This window comes from Platichthys flesus, chromosome 6 (assembly GCF_949316205.1).
Source record: "Platichthys flesus chromosome 6, fPlaFle2.1, whole genome shotgun sequence".
In the NCBI taxonomy this organism is placed as follows: domain Eukaryota; kingdom Metazoa; phylum Chordata; class Actinopteri; order Pleuronectiformes; family Pleuronectidae; genus Platichthys; species Platichthys flesus.
In genome coordinates this window covers 11,797,422-11,815,643 of record NC_084950.1, presented here as the reverse complement: position 1 = coordinate 11,815,643, position 18,222 = coordinate 11,797,422, and the positions used below count along the sequence as shown (strand labels likewise).

Genomic DNA, 18,222 nt, shown 5'->3' with positions numbered 1-18,222 from the left:
AGCACTCATACCTGCAGGCAGTGTTGACTGAAGATCCAACAGACAAGAGGGACACTGAGACACAAGAAAAGACGGAGTGTGACAAACTCCACCCGAGGCTGAAGTAAAGTCTGGTGTGAAACCAAAGCAAGTCTCTCTCTTTTTCACTCTGACTCCAGGTTCCCGATTACATCCCTCTCTCTAAAGCCATTCAGAGCATATACTGTATCAGGGAGAGTAAATGTGGGCACATGCCATGTATACAGACACACTCACCTTCAGTATATCAACAGTGCGTTTCCAGGGTCCTGTGCAGCCAGTGTGTAATACACTATATCAACTTATCCATAAGAGATAACAGCCCTGTTAGATCCTGTAAATCCACTGTTACCGCTTTTGTTGAGTCGTTTTCCAAAAAGGACTGACAATAGTTTGAAGATTAAAAATAAAGGCAAATATTTACTCATGAGCTAATGCTTTCTCACACACAGGCTCCATTGAGTGTGTTGATTCTGGAGCCTTTGTGTGGGTGCTCACCTATTTCGGAGAGAACAGGATCCTGCCCTCCCACTCTGTCTGCTCCGCTGATCCCACCCTTGCAGTCGCCTGCACGTCCTCAAAGGTAAGGTTATGTCTGAGCACTGGCTACTCCTGACTGCCCCACAGTCCTTTTGCATTTGGAGTTGTAAATGCTAAGTTGCGGCAGTCGTGTGGGGATTGTTTGCACACCCTCACCTGCAAGTATTCCCTTGGAATGCTGGGAAGCCCCCAACAAAGGCCCCATTCACTGGTTGGGCATGAGGGGGCAGAGGAGGAGCCAGTTTTGGATACGGCAGAAAAAGGGAGCTTTGCACACAAATATAGTAAATCATCATTTTGCATAAATGACAACAAATATATAAATACATGCAGGTCATCACCCTGCTCAGTTTGTAGGGAAAGACATTGTTTTTTTCTGATATAAATTGTTTTCGCTTTCCTTCTAAGTGATTTTGTAGCAAAACTGTGGTGTTTCACATGGATACAAACTTAAACAGCACATCACGGATCATCCATGTTTAAATATATAACACTCAATACCGTGTGATGCTTTACCACAAACCAGAGGGGGGCAACAGAGACAACACAACAGGCTGTTAAATCTCCCAGTGAAGGATTTACTACAGACACGTTATGAATGTTGTGATATTGTTGTTGTGTTTCTCATTGTTGCGTGACTTTGTCATCACATATGATATGGATGATTTCTTAACTTCCATGAATTCATCTTACAGTTTTTCTACTTTTCTGTCAACAAGATGAAGGTGTACCACTCATTTAGGTTTGAGAGTTCAAATGAAAACCACATATCAAAAAATATGTTCTTCTTTTATTATAATTTTTCACATTTTTTTATATATCAAAACCTCTAAAAATAAACAGTTGATCTACAAGCATTATTTGGTGAGACTAACTGTGCCGTATACATCTCCGTCTTCCTCTGGTCTACACGGCAGCACTGCTGCATGTATAGGACTGAAAATAACAGAGGAGCTGTGGCTAGTGAGTATGTGAGGTGTCGGTAATAACAAGTCAACCAAAAATCAAGAAAAGAGTACAAATAATTAATGTTGAGGAGGTGTTTTCTTTGGGCATAGCAAGGGGAGTTTCAGAGCAGTCTTTCTCTGAATTGTCCAGCACCTCCCTTGTCAGGATCAGCCCTAAACCACTGAGCGGTAGGAATATCTCTGTGAACATTAAGAGGATAGAAAGGAGGTCCATTGATCCGGATGGTCTCTCTTCAGGAGTGAGGCTCCAGGAACAGACAGGAGAGGCTAATCTGCATAGCCCTCTCCCTCCCTCTGTCACCCTCTGTCCCTTCAAGCTCTCCTCATATCGGCGAGTTGCGCTTCAGTTCGCTCGGGGAGGGGGGGATGCGGCCTTCCAGCTTTGTGAAGCTGGTGGAGTGGCTAGGCTTGGTGGAGTGCCCCTCGGGACTGGGGGCTCTTTGTCGCGGCGGCAGGGTGGAGCACCGGGCTTTGCCTCTGGAGCGTGGCTTTTGGGGTGGAGGGCCCTTCAGTGCAAACAGTTCGCTGGGGGCTGTGTGCTGTGGGGACTCAGAGTTGACTGAGTGGGACTGTGTGGGTGAAGGTGACACTGGAGTGCAGGGGGGAGAGTACGGGCTGGACGAGGCAGATAGCGACAACTCCTGCAGGGGAATCAGAGGAGCGAGTGAGGCCGGCGGCTGGAGCCTGGTGAGGCTGGTAGAGTGGCTGGGCCTCGGCAGGCTGTAACAGGTCTCGGACCCTCTGTGAATGGAAGGCAGGGTGGAGCAACGAGCCTTCGCCCGTGAGCCTGGTTCTCTGGGAGGAGGAGCGATCAGTGAGAAAAGCGATGTGTTTGTATCTGGTGTTGTCACATCAGCACTGGAGGCCTTCACACTCTCACAGGAGCCCATTTGAGATGTCGGATGTGACGGAGGCTCCTGGTCCCTCTGGTATTCCTGTGGAGAGCCTGAAGGAGGAAACCCTGTGTCCATAGCTTTGCTCGTCGATGGTTCCTCATCTACATGATAAGAAAAGAAGAGGAATTAGACTCAAGACATTAATAAGACGGCTCAGTTAACTCTATCTAACAAAATGTTAGAGCAAATGTAATGGACATCCTCTCACCTAGCAGGCCCAGCTCGCCCATGAGGGTGTCCAGATCAACGCTGAAATTCATCTCATCTGCCTCATTCTCTTCTTCCTTTTTTTGGCCTTCTTCCTCTTTATTCTCCACCTCCTCTTGCTCATCCTCTCCCTTTCCACAATCCTCATTTTTTTCTCCATCTTCAGCCTTTGCTCCCCCATCCATCTCTCCCCCATCGTCCTCTGCTTCACCCTCGCTCACTATTCGTCTATTTTCTTCATCTTCTCTGAATGTCTTTCCTAACTCGGGACCACTGTCGCTCCTCTCTCTTGGTTCCTCAACATTGACCTCAATCGCCTCTTCCTCCTTCTTCTCCTCCTTCTCCTCCTCCTCTTCCTCTTGCTCTTCTAGAGGCGCCTCTACCACAATGTCTATGTTGGGGGGGAAGCAGGGGATGGAGCCTTTAGGTATAGGGGATTTGGCACGTGCTTCCTGGTCTTGATTCAGCAGAAACTCCATCAGCATCATGTTCTCTTTCTTCAGCTGTTCCCTCAGTGAGCGCGGCACGTCTGGGATCATCCAGGCGACCAACATGCTGAGGAACATGGCGAGGTTCTGTAGGGAAATAGAGAAGAGGCTAGTTACACCTAGGACAGATGTCACTTTTAAATTCAGGGCTTCCATTAACAGATGTACTTTCACAGTCATGGTTGCCATCAGACATTGTTTTTTGCAAATGTTCTTACCTGGAAGAATATTACAAAGGCTAGTTTTGCTGCCAGGACGGACCAGTACTGTTTTGAGAAGGTGTAGGCGTCTGATGCCCACGGTGGGTCTCTGTAGTCCTTATACCTGAAAAACACAAACAGTCTGGGATTAGTGAGGAGGCACACAACGGATAACATGAACTAAAGGGATTACAGATCAGAAAAAATGCTTTGAAAGTCGTGGAAACCCCAGACAAGTTTGGGATTTAGGTAAAGTAAGAGTTAAGCGGCTGCTCTCAAGGGTTTACAGGAAGCTCAAGGTAGATCAAGGTCAAGAGAGTCACTCTGACCTGCACATGGTGACTCCTGAGATGAGGGTGGTGGTGGGTGCGGTGCCCACTGGGAAGTTGCTGACATTAAAGTAGGACAGCGAGTGCTCGGTGTAGCCGTTCATGGTGCCGTTCACACTGTACATGTACTGGTAAACCATTCGTGGAACAAACTCTGACGTGAAGGAGATGACAAACGCCTGAGTGGACAAACAAAGGATGGGATTAACAGCACTGTAGTAACACATATATAACAGATAACCATGTACTCATAGCAATAGAGCTCATTAACAGCTAAAGCACCATTCATTAAGGCAAATAATGTAGCGTCAATAACAACATCTAATACAAATATAATACTTTTACCAAACATCACATGATGTCTCTCCATGTCTCTTGTGATACTGCTGTACCCCTGAGATCAAAGCAAAATCAAAGGATGGATTTTTGTTCGGTGTCATATAATTTACACTGATACCATTCATATTTGTAACCCATCCTTCAGGGGTTAGGAATTTATGTTTGACATATTAGGAGTTTTTTTGTATATCCCAGAGGCCACATCTTATCGTGAAGTCTTGCTGCCTAAATGTCCTGAGTGCTCTGACACAAAGGCTATATAAGATGTATTTAATAAGGTAATAAAAAAAACAATGAATACATTTATTAACATTTATTTACATGTGGATACTGTGAATGCTCTGTATTTAAGTGTTGCACACACATTCATGCACAACTACACATTCATACGCAGCGCTTTTTTTCTCACACACCATTCACACAGACATTTGGTATGTTGTATGAATTAAACCACCGGCCTCCATGTTGGTACCCACCCCACCCGCTCTACCTCCTGAGGCAATCTCTTGTCAATACACACACAAACACACACACACACACACACACACACACACACACACTTACATTGGTAATGACAGAGAACTTGCTGATTCCACAGAGAATGTTGTACCAAATCCCTGGAGGAAGCGTGTGCATTATGAGAGAGAAAGAGGAAAAGGTAAGTGTGTGTGTCCGTGTGTGAGCGTGGTGTGTGACAGGCAGGAAGTCAGACAAGCCGACGGACGAACAGACAGACAGACAAAGGGACAAAAAAAGGGGTAGAGTGGAGTAAAGAAAAATAAAGTGATTACAAGTCACAGGACAGCTTATTTCAGATTCACACAGAGACTGACAGAGAAGACGCGATGCCCCACGTGTGACCTGTACCTATGTCTTTACACCTCACAGCATCGGGCCGCCGGATCTCAGTGACAAATTTTGCAGCGTCGAGGCGAATCTCGATGACGTTGTTGAGCAGAGCAAACGCTGGTGCCAGCGGGAAGGAGGCCACGAACAGAGACACAAACCCGTACTGGATTACTGCAAAATACAAACATGTACACGAAGAGAGGGTTAAATATACATTGTGTCACTCAAGCAGTTGAGTGAGTGAATAAAAGACTGAGCAGAGAGGCGTAGAGAGACTCACTCATCTCCATGTACTCGGGGGTGACACCCTCAAATGGTTCAAGAGTGAAATCTTTGTCAAACTGTTGTTTTGGTCTCCTCTCTTCTGCTTCATTCTCCTCATCTTTTGCGGCTCTTTTCTTTCCCTTTTCCTCCTGCATTGTTCTGTACATCTTTTTCAGCTTTCTGAAAAACAAAATGCAAAGACTCATTAACGAGTCCCGGCAAAGACATCACATGGTAAAACCTTGGTGATTAAAAAAATACGTACGGTATGAGGACCTCAAAGACGTTATTTTGAATTAGCTGCTTCCCAAGCATGATCATGCTGAGCTGGATGCAAAGCTCAATGAGGCAGCCTGGAGGAGCACACTGTGGAGCATAAAACACCCATTAACTACAAGACTCAGCGCCAATGTACACAATGATTAACGTGTGTATGTGAACCCACTTCCTCCATTCGATAGTGTCCAAAGACATAAACATAATCACCAGGCCGCCCAGCAAACCTGTAGGAGGAGAAGACCGAGTCACGTGATGAGAAATCAAAAGACAGGATGATGAGTGAGGACAAATGAAAGAAAGAGACACGCACCTGCCCTTGAAGAAGGCCACATAGAAAATAGGTGCAAAGGCGTTCATGGATTTGAGAAAGAACGACTTGAAGATCAGCCGCTCTTCAAATTCTTCCTTCGTCTTCGGGAGTTCTGTCGGAGCAACGAGTATAAGATCCTCATCCTCATCCTCATCCTCATCCTCATCCTCATCCTCATCCTCATCCTCATCCTCATCCTCATCCTCATCCTCATCACCCTCACCCTCATCATCATCATCATATTACACACACCTTTTTTGATGGAGGTTTCACTCACAATTAACCTTTTTAATCAGTTAATATGGCCTTTGACATTTCATCACATCTGTGTTCTGAATACGCCTTAAATATAATATATAATACACATAAAAAGCATATATTAAATAACAAAAAATTAAATGATTAGATTTTATCAGATTCCCGTGTCGAGCTACAGCTAATGAACCACACACAACCATGACTACGGTTAAGAATCACAAAGACAAACAACTATGATACTAAAATGCGAAAGGTATCACTGACAAATGCTTTTTCGGTGAACTATTAGCCTACTGTATCTTCCAATACACCATACACATGTAGAACATGTATGCACACATGCTATATTCTTGTTTGTTAACTTCCTATTCTTATTCAGGAATTATCCAGCATATCACTATTTTCTACTCATACATGTTTGCTTGCTAGCATGTACAAAATACAATACCCAGTTCAGTGAGCCACACAGCGATTGCTCCATAGACCTCCTCCAGGACCAGAACGACCAGCATGTTGAGGATGATGCCCGTGGTCGTGACGGTCATCCTCACGCTGGCCTTGGCCTCAGGATCGGGGTTCATGGACCACACGCTCAACATGCAGATGCGGTAAACCGCCACACCAAACACGGCCGAGAAGGTCACGAAGATCTGAGTACACAGGAAAGACCCAGTTACACACCTTACAAAGGTTCAATATTCCTATCTGGAGGAATATCAGTGTTTTTTTATATTTATTTTCAGCATTCTGTTAAATTCAATTGGACTGAGTAATAAATTAGTATCAATCCTGTTAGAAATTAATGGATATAAAAACTGTGAGGAAATCATGTAGATAAATAACATATGTCTATAAACTTTATAGTGCGATCATGAAATATTGTGTGATGTGAAAACATTATAACAATAATAATTACTATTAATTAATGGAGGGGTACAAATATATAAAATAAATATAAAATGATATATGTATATGTAGAATATACAGTACCAGTAGCAGTAATGTGGACACATTGATGAAGAAACCTGACAGATGATCCTCAATGTCCAGAGACTCAGGCTCTTGCTGTGAGGAACAACGTGAAATTAATTTGGTACACAGTAACAAACATATGGGTATATGCAGTTGTGTGGGTACAGTGTGTAGTGCACAGGGCTACACACAGGGGGGGGGGGGGGGATGCTGATCACATGTATTGCACACAGGCGTTGTGTTTTCTCTCTGCCAGGCCCATGTTTGCCATCTGAAAGGACAGAAATCCCCTCTCCCTCCTCCCTCTCCTCTCTCCATCAGTAATCTGGGCTAATCCCAGCCAGGTAAGCAGCTTTGGACTCAACCACCCGCAGCAGGTGAAGGGGGTTTCCTCTCCATCCGCAGACATGAGTTGTACAGACGCGGTCTGACTGCGACTTTTATTGCAGACGCATGCAATTGGCTGCCAAATCTGCTCGGTCATCAATATTCTTGTTTACCATCTCAGAGAGTCGTCTAGTTAAGGACATTAGATCTGTGTTAGTGTAATAAATGAGGAACAAGTTTAAATAACCCCAGCTCGGCCCTTTCACCCTCCTCCTCCCACCAGCAACTCCCAGCGAGTGGTGCAGTGATACCTGAGAGGCCAGCATCTGCTCAGTCTCTCTGTCTGCACCCTCTCCAGCCTGATTCATCTGCACCAGAGAACACACAGGAAAGAACGTGTCGGTAAAAACAGTGAGTGAGGTTTGCGTCACGAGTCATGAAACTGCATCTGAAAATACCTTCTTCTTCGACTGTGATTTCATCTTCGCCTTTTTCTCCTGCAGAGCTTCTTCATATTCAGGCCTCAGCTCCTCCTGCAGACAACCAACAAACACACGTTAAAACATTTGCAGGAATATAATCACTATCATACAACACTTCTTTTCCAATATGGTTAGCAATGGTTAAATTTTAGATTTCACAAGGTTCTCTCGTTTATAAAAAGAAAAATCAAATAAATACCAATACATCTTTTGATCTACATCTTTCTAACCCTAATAATAAATATTGATAACGACGCAGCTTAATAATCCACATCCTAATATGCTAACAATTTGAATTTAAAATATGTGAAATATGCAGTGCATCTCACTTTCTATTTCTTTTGTTCGTACTATATTTTGTTTCACATTTGTATTACTTTTACTCAGTGTGTATCTCACAAACCCCTCTTTGATGCTGTAACATGGTAAATTCCCCATAGTGAGACTATTTTTTTTATCTTAATTCTTGAGTGTCAGGATATTAAATGGGTACAGAAGCTTGCCCACCTGGACTCTCTCCTTCAGGCAGCATGAAGAAAGACAGAAGGAAAGAGAGACAGAGAGAGACAGAGAGAGACAGAGAGAGAGAAAGTGTTGCATTAGGGTCAGAGGGTCTATGTTGCGACCCTGCTGCGTCACCTTATCCAGCAACCGTACTGTTTTAAGAACAGACCAATCCCATTACAGCTCTTCACAGGGTAAGAGGTGCTGTTACTGCATGTATGTGTATATGTGCATGTATGTGTATATATGCATGTGCCTGTGCGTGTGTGTGTTAGAGGGGAGGGCTCTGTTTTGAGATGAATGATAATCTGCAAACTAAACCAGAACTGATCTCTGTCGTCACCATTGACCTGGGACTTGAGCTAATGTTCTCACCTTGCCTGACCTGGCTCATTAGCAAACACAGCTAATACCAGAATAGAAGGTGAAAAATAAAGAGTCAGCTAAAATGTTTATTATATCATGTGACAAAGAAAAAAAACAGCAAAGGCTTAGACTGCCTTTACTCTCAAATAAACATATTAATGTGTCTGTGTGTGTGCGTGTGTGTGTGTGTGTGTGTGTGTGTGTGTGTGTTTGTGTGTGTTTATTGAACAGTGTGTGTAACTGTAACTATAGTATTCTTCAATCTATCTTCAATCTATTTCTGTACCTCCTCATCCTCCAAGCTGGTCAGGTCCCAGGTATGTTTCAGACACATCTGCCGCCTTTTCCAGTGCTCCAGGAAACAGGCAGCTACAAGAGGATACACAAAAGGAGGCATAAAGAAAATCAACAAAATGAAAAAGACCCGCACTTTTATAACAATTTCTAAACACTACAATAAAGGTTTAGAAATAGAGAAGGAGTGTAACGATATGATAAACATGGCCTAATTTGTATTCAGCTCTGTTTCTAGTGCAAAGGCTTATTGCTGTAGATATATATATATATATATATATATATATACATGTTATATTTATGTATAAAATGTACTTTATTGCATTAGGGGGCGGGTGGAATTGGCTTATATTCCCTGTTTCCTCTGGGCCCTCTGGCTTCTTCCCACACTCCACACTGATTGGTTCATTAAGGAAAGCATATTACCCCACAGAGACATGAAAATAGCGAAGAGGACAGTGACTCCATTGTCAAACAGGTATGAGGTCCGGGCCAGTGAGCACACGGTGCTGAGAAGCCAGTAGTCACACACTCCGTCGCACAGGGGACACATGGTGATGTTCAGGTTGTCGTCACACGTCTCCTGACTGAAATAAAATGAGGACGAGGAAAATATCATAGCATGTACAATGCTAATCACGTGTGCTTTTGATGAGAATACATGTGTCTGCCTACCTCGGTACATTGGCGTCCACAGTGAAAATGCCGTACAGGAAGACAATGATGCCCAAGACAGAGGGAGGGATGAGGAGCTGAGTATAAACACCCAGCCAGGCAAAGTACAAACCAATCTGCTCTCCAAAGTATTTCCTGTTTCAATAAAGGCATGTGTAAGCTACAGCTGCATGGGTTTACAGGTTCACAGATTTACATTTTTATATATAAAACTAGCGTCCATGAAAAGAGCTCTACAAAGTAGTTTGCTGTAATTCATGGTTCTCTGGGGATAACTAAAACAGGGCTTACAAAACTTGAATGGCTAGCAAGAGCAGATTGTTATTCAAGTACTTTAGCTCCTCAGAGTACAAATACAGTACTTTCCATTTTAGACAATGTAGATTCCATCTTGAAACAATCTGATGTCAAATTTAATCATAATGAACTATTCATCTACTTTGAAGGACTTGCTTGAAAACTACTCAACACACTGAACCAAACCTGAACCCGAGAGAATAATTACATTGATGTTAATAACCCTGTCACCTTTTCTCTAGCACCACCATCTTAGACCCACTTTTGAAAAGCAAGATCATGGTCCCTCTAACAGTTTTATAGTGGCTGCCATTTTGAAAAATTCAATCACAAGCTCTGGCTGGACTTAAGTGTGAAGTAAGTACCTGATCAGGTCCACAGGCTGGTATTTATGCATTACTCCATAGTTAGCCCATTCTTCATGCAGGAGCTGAAGGAAACACAAGCACACAATCATAGAACATGGATACAAATTAACCATAATATATTATAGGGATAACAATGCACAATTAACTGTTATTAAAGGTAATAAGAGTTCAATCATTAAGTATTATTCAGGGGAGAGGAATCAGACACAGAATCAATTAACACTAATGGATTTGTTCTAAAAATGAATAACAAATGATCAAAAGTTTAATATTTATATTTGCTGGATGCTCAGAGAGAGACTCTCAGCTACCGGGTTGTTTTGTTTAGTTGTTTGTTTGACTTTGTCATCTTAACAAATCTGGTAGCTGATTTTATGAAAGACTTAAGACCCCACTTCTAAATGACACAAAAATAACATTTATTTATATTTTTAAAAGTCATTTTCGATTTTGTGCAGTTTCTGAGAGGTCTGAAAATCAACTGTGACGCCTGAGATTTGAATCCTAACAAAACCACATCACTTGTCGTGGACAAATCTGGATTCTAACAGTGTCTTCTGTTCCTCTCTCGAGAAGCATGAATATCATCATCTCCAGTAAATCCTCTAAATGCAGTAGGTTGAATGTGAACAATTTGACAATCACATTTGTCAAAGCCACTCAACTCACCTGTCTGTCATTCCGCTGATCTCTCCGTCCTCTCCTTGTGAACGACCCCTGAAGAAAAGAGGTGTCAGGTGCTGTGAATGAAATCGATTTCTACCCAGAATGTCATGTTTGATGCATCAACATGGATGCACATTCGATTTTGGGGGTATTTTCCAGTATATGTTTTTTTAAATACCCCTGTTTTTCACAATTATCTCCATAAAAAAGCAAATATGTTGACTACATGAAACCATAAAAAGCCTTTTTTGAACAGAACATGATACATACAAAAAAAAATCAAATGGATACAAAAGAGCTTATGAGGAAAAGCAACAACAGCAACATCACAGTGTCCAGGGACGTTGTTATTTGTGTTGCACTCACATCATGCAGAGGGAAAGCCGAGTCGTAGACCCCCCGAGCCAATAACGAGTTGATGCCTAGTGACACAAAGGATTGAGTGTATCACAGTGGACATGGACACAGTCAGTTGTGTGACTGCCGGCATATGGAGCGCATTAAACCAGACTGATGGGAAGCTCATCAACATTATGAAGAGGGAAATCACAGCGAGAAATAGACCTCACCAGTGGTTTGGATAGTTTGTCTGCAGGTAATGCGGGAAATAATCTCAGCCACCTGGAAAGCATGATATAAATCACATGAGCTCACATGAGATTGCAAAACAGACGAAAATAAAATTGGAGGAAGTGATTGTGGACTCACTATTCTGCTGCGCGTGTTGTTATCAAATAATGTTTCTGTTGCTTGGATGTCATACCTGCGGGAAATGGCAGGAGGCAGTCACAGTTAGCAGCAGAACCTGCTCATCATGTGGATATCAAAAGGTTTCTTTTGTTTCTGTGTCCCAGCACCATATGTATATAATGCAATTTCCATTTCAGTTTCATCTATGTGAGAGCTGCACGATTAGGTGTGATGGGGTTATCTGAAGCCGAGAGGACGACTCAGAGCAGGTACTCACAGGTGAAGCTTGTCTCGGATGAAAGGGTGCTTGAGGGTTTTGAGGTGGGTGCGCGTCTCCGAGTCCCTGAGGACGTCGAACTCTGGGACGTTGGGTTGAAACGGCGTGCTGACTTTGTTCACGATGGAGTCCCAAATCCCAGCGATGCCCGTCCGTTTCCGCAGCTCACACTTCTGCTCGATTCAAAACACACACACGTTTTTTGGGGGGGGATCCAAATCCACTCAGTCAGGTTTGTCACATTCTACAGCATTTTGATTAACAACTCGATTGTGATGTTAAACCAAAATCATGTTACATTAAACGACAATATCTATAACTTAAACTTCTGACCTTTTTCACAGCAACTTTAATCTTCTGAAGTTCTGCTTCTCGACTGAGTATCGGCCACGGGATGTGCAGCCGGCAGAAGCTGATGAATCCATTTGGCCTCTGCACATAAATAATAACACACACAGGTAAGAACCATATACATGAATAACACACATAACTTTTCCATTGTATTACTGTATATATATATATATATGCATATTTATTTCAGTCTTATTTTTTATTGTTTTTCTTTCAATGTATTAACTTCATTGTACCCTCGGCACCATTGTAAATGAGGGTCTTATTCCTCAATGTGTTTTCCGAGGCTTAAATAAATAATCAATCAATAACTTCATCACCTTTACCAGTGCATACATTATAAAATATTTGTTTCAGTGTTATAACTGCAGCATATATGGATCGATTATCTGAGTCTTCTTTACTCCTCGTCTTTGCATTAAACTCCTGCTGCTACTACTTGTCCTTTAGTTGACAGATGAGTCTTCTCTAAACCTGTAAGTACAAGACTTTGTGAAACATTGAGGCCTTTCTGAAGAAAATCCAATTATTTCAAGCTTGGAAAACCCTTGAACATGCAAATTAGTTAAAAAAATGTGCATAATAATGTGTAACCCGTCGGGATCTGTACCTGATGATCATCAGAGTTTAACCAATTTTCAGTTTTTCATGTGAAAATCTGTTGCAGAGGCTGAAATCACTGGATTACAACCTGTCCATGAAATTAGAGTAATGACCTCAGCACAGATCATGTACAACTGCACCGGCTCAAACAGCAGCTGCTACACCTCTGATGTTGTGTTTCATAATTTACAGGCGCTTTTTTTAGTTGCAGCATGAGATGGGTAAATGAAAGCTGTAATACAAGTATACACAACCTTTCAACCATAGCGGTTTGCAAAGAGCTTCACAATTTTTGCCTGGGATTCATTATTTCAAACACACACGTGCACACAGCAGTGGTGGCAGAGCTGCGCAACAAGGGGGAGCAGCCTGGGGTTCAGTGTCTTGCCCAAGGACACTTCACCACAGACATCCTTCCCACTTTACCGCCTGTCGAGTTGCTGATCAGAAATATTTATATTTGAATTAAGCAAGATGTAAATACAATGAAATCATCGCAAGATTATTTAAAGGAGAATTTATGAAAACATGCTCCGACATTTTACCTCAATGTTTGGCTGCAAAACAAAACCATGCTAAATGTTCTGCCCCTTAATTTCCTGAATCCTCCACTGTCCTCTTCTCTAAACGTTGGCCTGTCCATACCTGGCCACGGACAGACTGTAACAGATCCACACACACACTGATACAGTGACCACAGAGCACTTCCTTCCACCCATTCAATCAAAATGAAACCCACTAATCACACAACCCCCATCCTCCCCCCCACCACCCATGCTCGCCCATGTGCCAGCACACATACTTCCGAGTAGTGGATCACTCTCTAATAAGGTCCTATAATCTGGCCTTTGGCTTCACACTTACGGTCAGCGGTCTTAATCCTCAACCAAAACAGCAGCTGATTTAACATGCAAGCGTTTCACAATGCACACAGACACAAACATTCATGCACACACATGTACACACGCACACAAGAAAACCACACATGCGCCCAATGGAACACACTGTAGAGCACGTGGCAAAGGAAAATGCAACATATTTCTGGTTGTAATTATTATTATTATTGATGTTATTGTTATACTATCATATTGTCCTGTGAGATTAATAGGGAATTCTTAAATCTTTAATTAGGGACGAGGCGTGAGCTGAGACAACAGACCCAGTCTGATCCTCCACCTGTTTGGCAGCCGTCCAGTCAGAGGATTTGAGGTCGCTCAAGGACTGACCCATAAATGTCCATGCAGCAGATGGAAAAATAATCATGATGAAAGTGCTGTAATAAAAAAAAAATCAAATACACACCTCTTTATCGCGCTCTATCTGTAGTCCAGCATCCAGCAGCCCCGCCTCAAACTCCTCCCTCATAAAAGCCTTCTCCTCCTCGGACAGCTTCGACTCCTCCACATCTCCTGAAGGCGCCTCTGCCTCCGTCTCCCATTGGCCCGGGATCACTATTGGTACACTCCCATTGGACACAATGGAGAGGCGAGGCTTGGAGGATCGCCTTTTCTTGTATTTGTAGCAAAGGACGTAGTCAACTTTCCTCTTGCCATCAGAGAAAAACAGCCCAGGGCCTAGTTCAATGCCGGAATCCTGACACACACACACACACACACACACACACACACACACAGGCACACACAGAGGATTAATGAAGATGTAAGTGAGACAGACAGGCATCGCTCCAAGTGGGTTTGGTCAGGGAGCAGGATGAGTGTTTACAGTGAGAGGGGGCCGTACCGGGTGGGGGGGGTCCTGGACGTCAGGTGGGACGATGGCCCCTCCATTGGCGGCATCGCGCCCGATCCCGGACAGGGAGCGGGCCAACGAGAGAAGCTTCACAGAATGAACTGACGACGACTCACTCATTTCTGTAGTGACAGGTATACGCTCTTTTCCGTTTCATCACTCTGTCAGCACATGGAGGGAAAGAACAGGAGGCATATATCTAGAAGCTGGGCAAAAAACATGTTTCTGATAAAGGCAGAACCATTGATCCCAGCAAGATTTTATTATGTCAGCACAGGGGTCCCCCAACCTTCTGACCTGTGACCCCTTCGAAGCGATCTGTCGGTTTTTTAAGAATATATTCTGTTCTGTTCTGTAATGTAAAAAAACAACTGTGGAGCAAATTCAAAATTAAATGTTTCATTACCAGTTACTGTTTTTTTGTCCTATCACTTATTAAACCTGACTGTACTATACTTTTCCTAATAAAAAGAATTCAACTTCATGAGTTAATATTACTACATTACAACATGCAATTATGTATTTTTACTGAACATATCAATTAATATATATTAGAAATTCTTCTACTTAAAATAATCAAATCATGAGAAAAGAACTGTTGCAGAAATGTGGTTGAATTAGTTCAACAACAGCAGATCCCTCAGGATTCCAAACCTCAGATTGAGAGACGCTTATAAATTACAGATTATACATAAATGACCATATAAAAATGAAGACTTATTATTCAGATATATAATGAGCCAGAGATATGTAGCTCCGAAGGTTTCAGGTTGAGTTCATTGTCGAACACCATGTGTGATAAAGAGTAATGTGTGTTTTAGACCGACAGATCAAATCGTAGCCAAAGTTAAGCTGTTTCGTCTCTTTTCGACCCAATGGAAGCTGTGGGCTCAGATTAAGCTCCCGCTGCAATCCAAGCGGCACACTTTACAATCTGTTGAGGTAATTTGGCGACTTGGCCCCTTCTTTTAGAGATGAAACATTACCGAGTGGTTGAGTCTCACACTCTTTCTTCCGAGTGGATAAATAGGAAGACATATTTACGTGATTCTTAGTTATCACACAGTTTGATGCCTGAATTATTGACCTGATCTGACACCTATAATTCTACATATATATTTATAACATTTAATGACATCTACTAAACAGATTCACTCGTCTCAATGTGTCACTGAGTGAGGAGGATCGCATGGAACAGTGGGGCATGTTGTGGTGGCCTCAGCAGCGGGGGAGCTGTGAGACATGTAAATACGCCGACAACAGACGACCAAACACTGTACACACAACACATAGAGGCCTTCAGCAGTCAATCCCCTTACACATGTCCACACACATTCACAGTAATCCCCGTTTACCATGTGTTAGCAAACACACAGCCAAAATGGAAACAGGGAATATGCCACTTAAGCTTCAGTCCAGCATGGACTTTATATACATTCTGAATCCTGTTGTGTTTGTCGAGGGTTTTCATGTTATCGTCTTAAAGAGCGATGTCCAGCTCTTGTTTATGACGCCTCATGGTGAGCCATTCAGACAAATCAGGACAGGATTTGAATGATTTTTTAGGAGGATGCTAGCATCAGTTACTTTACAAAATATAATATATCATTTTGATAATTTGAGTCCCACAGCGACAGAGATGGTGGAAACATTGAGGTTTGTTTATCCCATGATACGTTAAAGCCTCAAGTTCAATGTGTGGTCCGTAAGCTAATTACTGAGCCTCCAAGAATGTCAAACATCATTATCAATATCGATGTGCAGTTTGCAGACACTAAACTTTCACTTCAACCTGAACATGAGTGATAAACGACCGTCCCTTGCACATTTTCATTCTTTTAATCTTATTCTCACTCTCTTACTGAGCAACCAGTGCATTTCTATAAATATAGAGCGAAACTGAAGATGCAAATCATATATTGTGAGATCACTTTAAACAGTCTGACTCTTAATTTATTGATGTTTTTAGTAATTCATACTTCTGGTCTTGCTTGTGCTTCTTATCTTGATATTGTTTATATACTTTGCAGCATGTTCACAGACTGGTCATGAGCATTCTCCATTTTTTCTATGATGCTCTCTTGGCCAGATCTCTCTTGATTGTTCTATTAGATCTGAAAACGACTTCTACCTCGTTAAATATGGGACTACATATTTGAAAAACCAAATCAGCAACTCACTTTCCCATTGTTTGCCATTCTCTGTTATATGGACAAGGAAAATAATCTCAGTGAACCAAACTTCTCGCCATAGCAGATCCTTCAATGCAGTCATTATAGAATACACCTACTATTAGTTTGCATCTTCCATTTGTAGTTCTCATGTATTTCTGCTTAAAGCACATAGTTTAGGAGAAGTGGAAGAAAGAGACCCATCAGAGTTCCACTATATGATCACACACACAACATAGTGTCTCATGTTTTGGGTTGTTTGTGTATGTCCCCCTTGCCTGTTCCTCCTTGCACAAGTGGAGCGCGCAAATGAGTCCAAGTGTGCGTCTCAGCGCGGGGCTTAAAAGTCTGTAAGCTTGCTGACAGCTCAGCACCAGAGGTTGGAGGGTCAGCTGAACCCAAACGAACACAGGGGAGTGGTATAAGACTGTCTCTCCAGGAGAACAGCACATTATTCATTGTTTATTTTAACATCTGCTCGCCCCCTTTCTAATAGGGAGCACACAACTCTAACAAACCCAAACACAAACACTTTCAATTTGTCAAATCAGTCAACAACTATTTGGACTCACACCAAACTTTCACTTGGTCTGAATTTTCATTTTTGGGGACAAACCCATCCACAGCACCGACTTCATCAGATGGATTTTTTTTCCATTCGGGCTAATTAATCTCCAGCCAGTTGTCAAGTGATGCAGTTTTCGACAAATGTGTTTAATTAAACCCTCCTGTGCGTAAAAGTCGTGTGCACACAAAGCCTGACACAAAGCGCTGCAGCCACCAGAGGATTCACATGATAAAAGCTGGTTTTAAGGTCAAGCTTTGTTATGGAGAAGCGGACACACGAGCAGCTTACTCCAAATATGTGAGTGCGTAATTCCAAAAAGAGAAGAGTCCAAAAAATAGGACAACGACAGCGGTGAAGATGATGAAGAGCGCAGTTTTTATCCTTATTGTCGTTTTACTTTATAATACGAGTGATCAAAAAGGTGGACTCACCAGTGCTCGTGGAGGATCAGTTCTTGGAAATGGAAACGGATGATAAGACGCGCGAGGTGCGCAGCCTGGCAAAGGGGCTTGGATGGTAGATCATCCGCGCGCGCTCCCGGAAACCCCTGGCTTAACGCGTGCGCGCACAGGGCGGCTAATTCCCTGACCGTTCCACAAGGCAGGAGAGGAAGGTGTGATATGTGTGTGTGTGTGTGTGTGTGTGTGTATGTGTGTGTGTGTGTGTGTGTGCGCGCGCGCACAAGAGCTTATCTGAAACTGAACCATGCCTACCCTCTTATTATCTCAATTAGTCAAATGTAACAATATCCCAACACAAACACACAAGTAAAATCCGTTGAAAAGATTAGTTAAGTTGAAGCACATACTAACAACAAAATGTATGACGAGAAATAAAAGTGAAGTACTCAAAATGCTCAAAAACACACAATCATATCTCCCATATTTCAGCTTCCCTTGGTTGGCTGCCTGTGTACT

At 42.6% G+C, this 18,222-nt stretch overlaps 1 protein-coding gene across 1 annotated transcript; it reads right to left on the bottom strand.

Moving 5' to 3' along the window:
• Positions 1 to 1,346: 1,346 nt before the first annotated feature.
• On the bottom strand, positions 1,347 to 17,803 carry ano2a (anoctamin 2a). The gene is made up of 28 exons (XM_062390819.1): positions 17,737 to 17,803; positions 14,558 to 14,727; positions 14,120 to 14,410; positions 12,197 to 12,295; positions 11,864 to 12,036; positions 11,605 to 11,659; positions 11,466 to 11,517; positions 11,263 to 11,318; positions 10,900 to 10,947; positions 10,228 to 10,292; positions 9,566 to 9,700; positions 9,317 to 9,477; positions 8,883 to 8,965; positions 8,234 to 8,245; positions 7,703 to 7,777; positions 7,556 to 7,612; positions 6,936 to 7,010; positions 6,394 to 6,595; positions 5,688 to 5,799; positions 5,544 to 5,601; positions 5,364 to 5,464; positions 5,115 to 5,278; positions 4,853 to 5,005; positions 4,550 to 4,602; positions 3,647 to 3,825; positions 3,336 to 3,441; positions 2,631 to 3,204; positions 1,347 to 2,523 (listed from the first exon to the last, which is right to left on the bottom strand). Exons 2-28 carry the CDS (start codon positions 14,684 to 14,686, stop codon positions 1,850 to 1,852), a joined length of 3,942 nt encoding a protein of 1,313 aa, XP_062246803.1. The 5' UTR covers positions 14,687 to 14,727; positions 17,737 to 17,803; the 3' UTR covers positions 1,347 to 1,849.
• Positions 17,804 to 18,222: the final 419 nt, after the last annotated feature.

Excerpts from the sequence above, each read along its gene's own strand:
- ano2a (XM_062390819.1), bottom strand. The coding sequence starts at position 14,686 with ATGAGTGAGTCGTCGTCAGTTCATTCTGTGAAGCTTCTCTCGTTGGCC. Across the intron at positions 7,011-7,555 it reads AGCAGATGCTGGCCTCTCAG|CAAGAGCCTGAGTCTCTGGA; the intron begins GTATCACTGCAC and ends TGTTCCTCACAG. Across the intron at positions 4,603-4,852 it reads TGTGAGGTGTAAAGACATAG|GGATTTGGTACAACATTCTC; the intron begins GTACAGGTCACA and ends CGCTTCCTCCAG.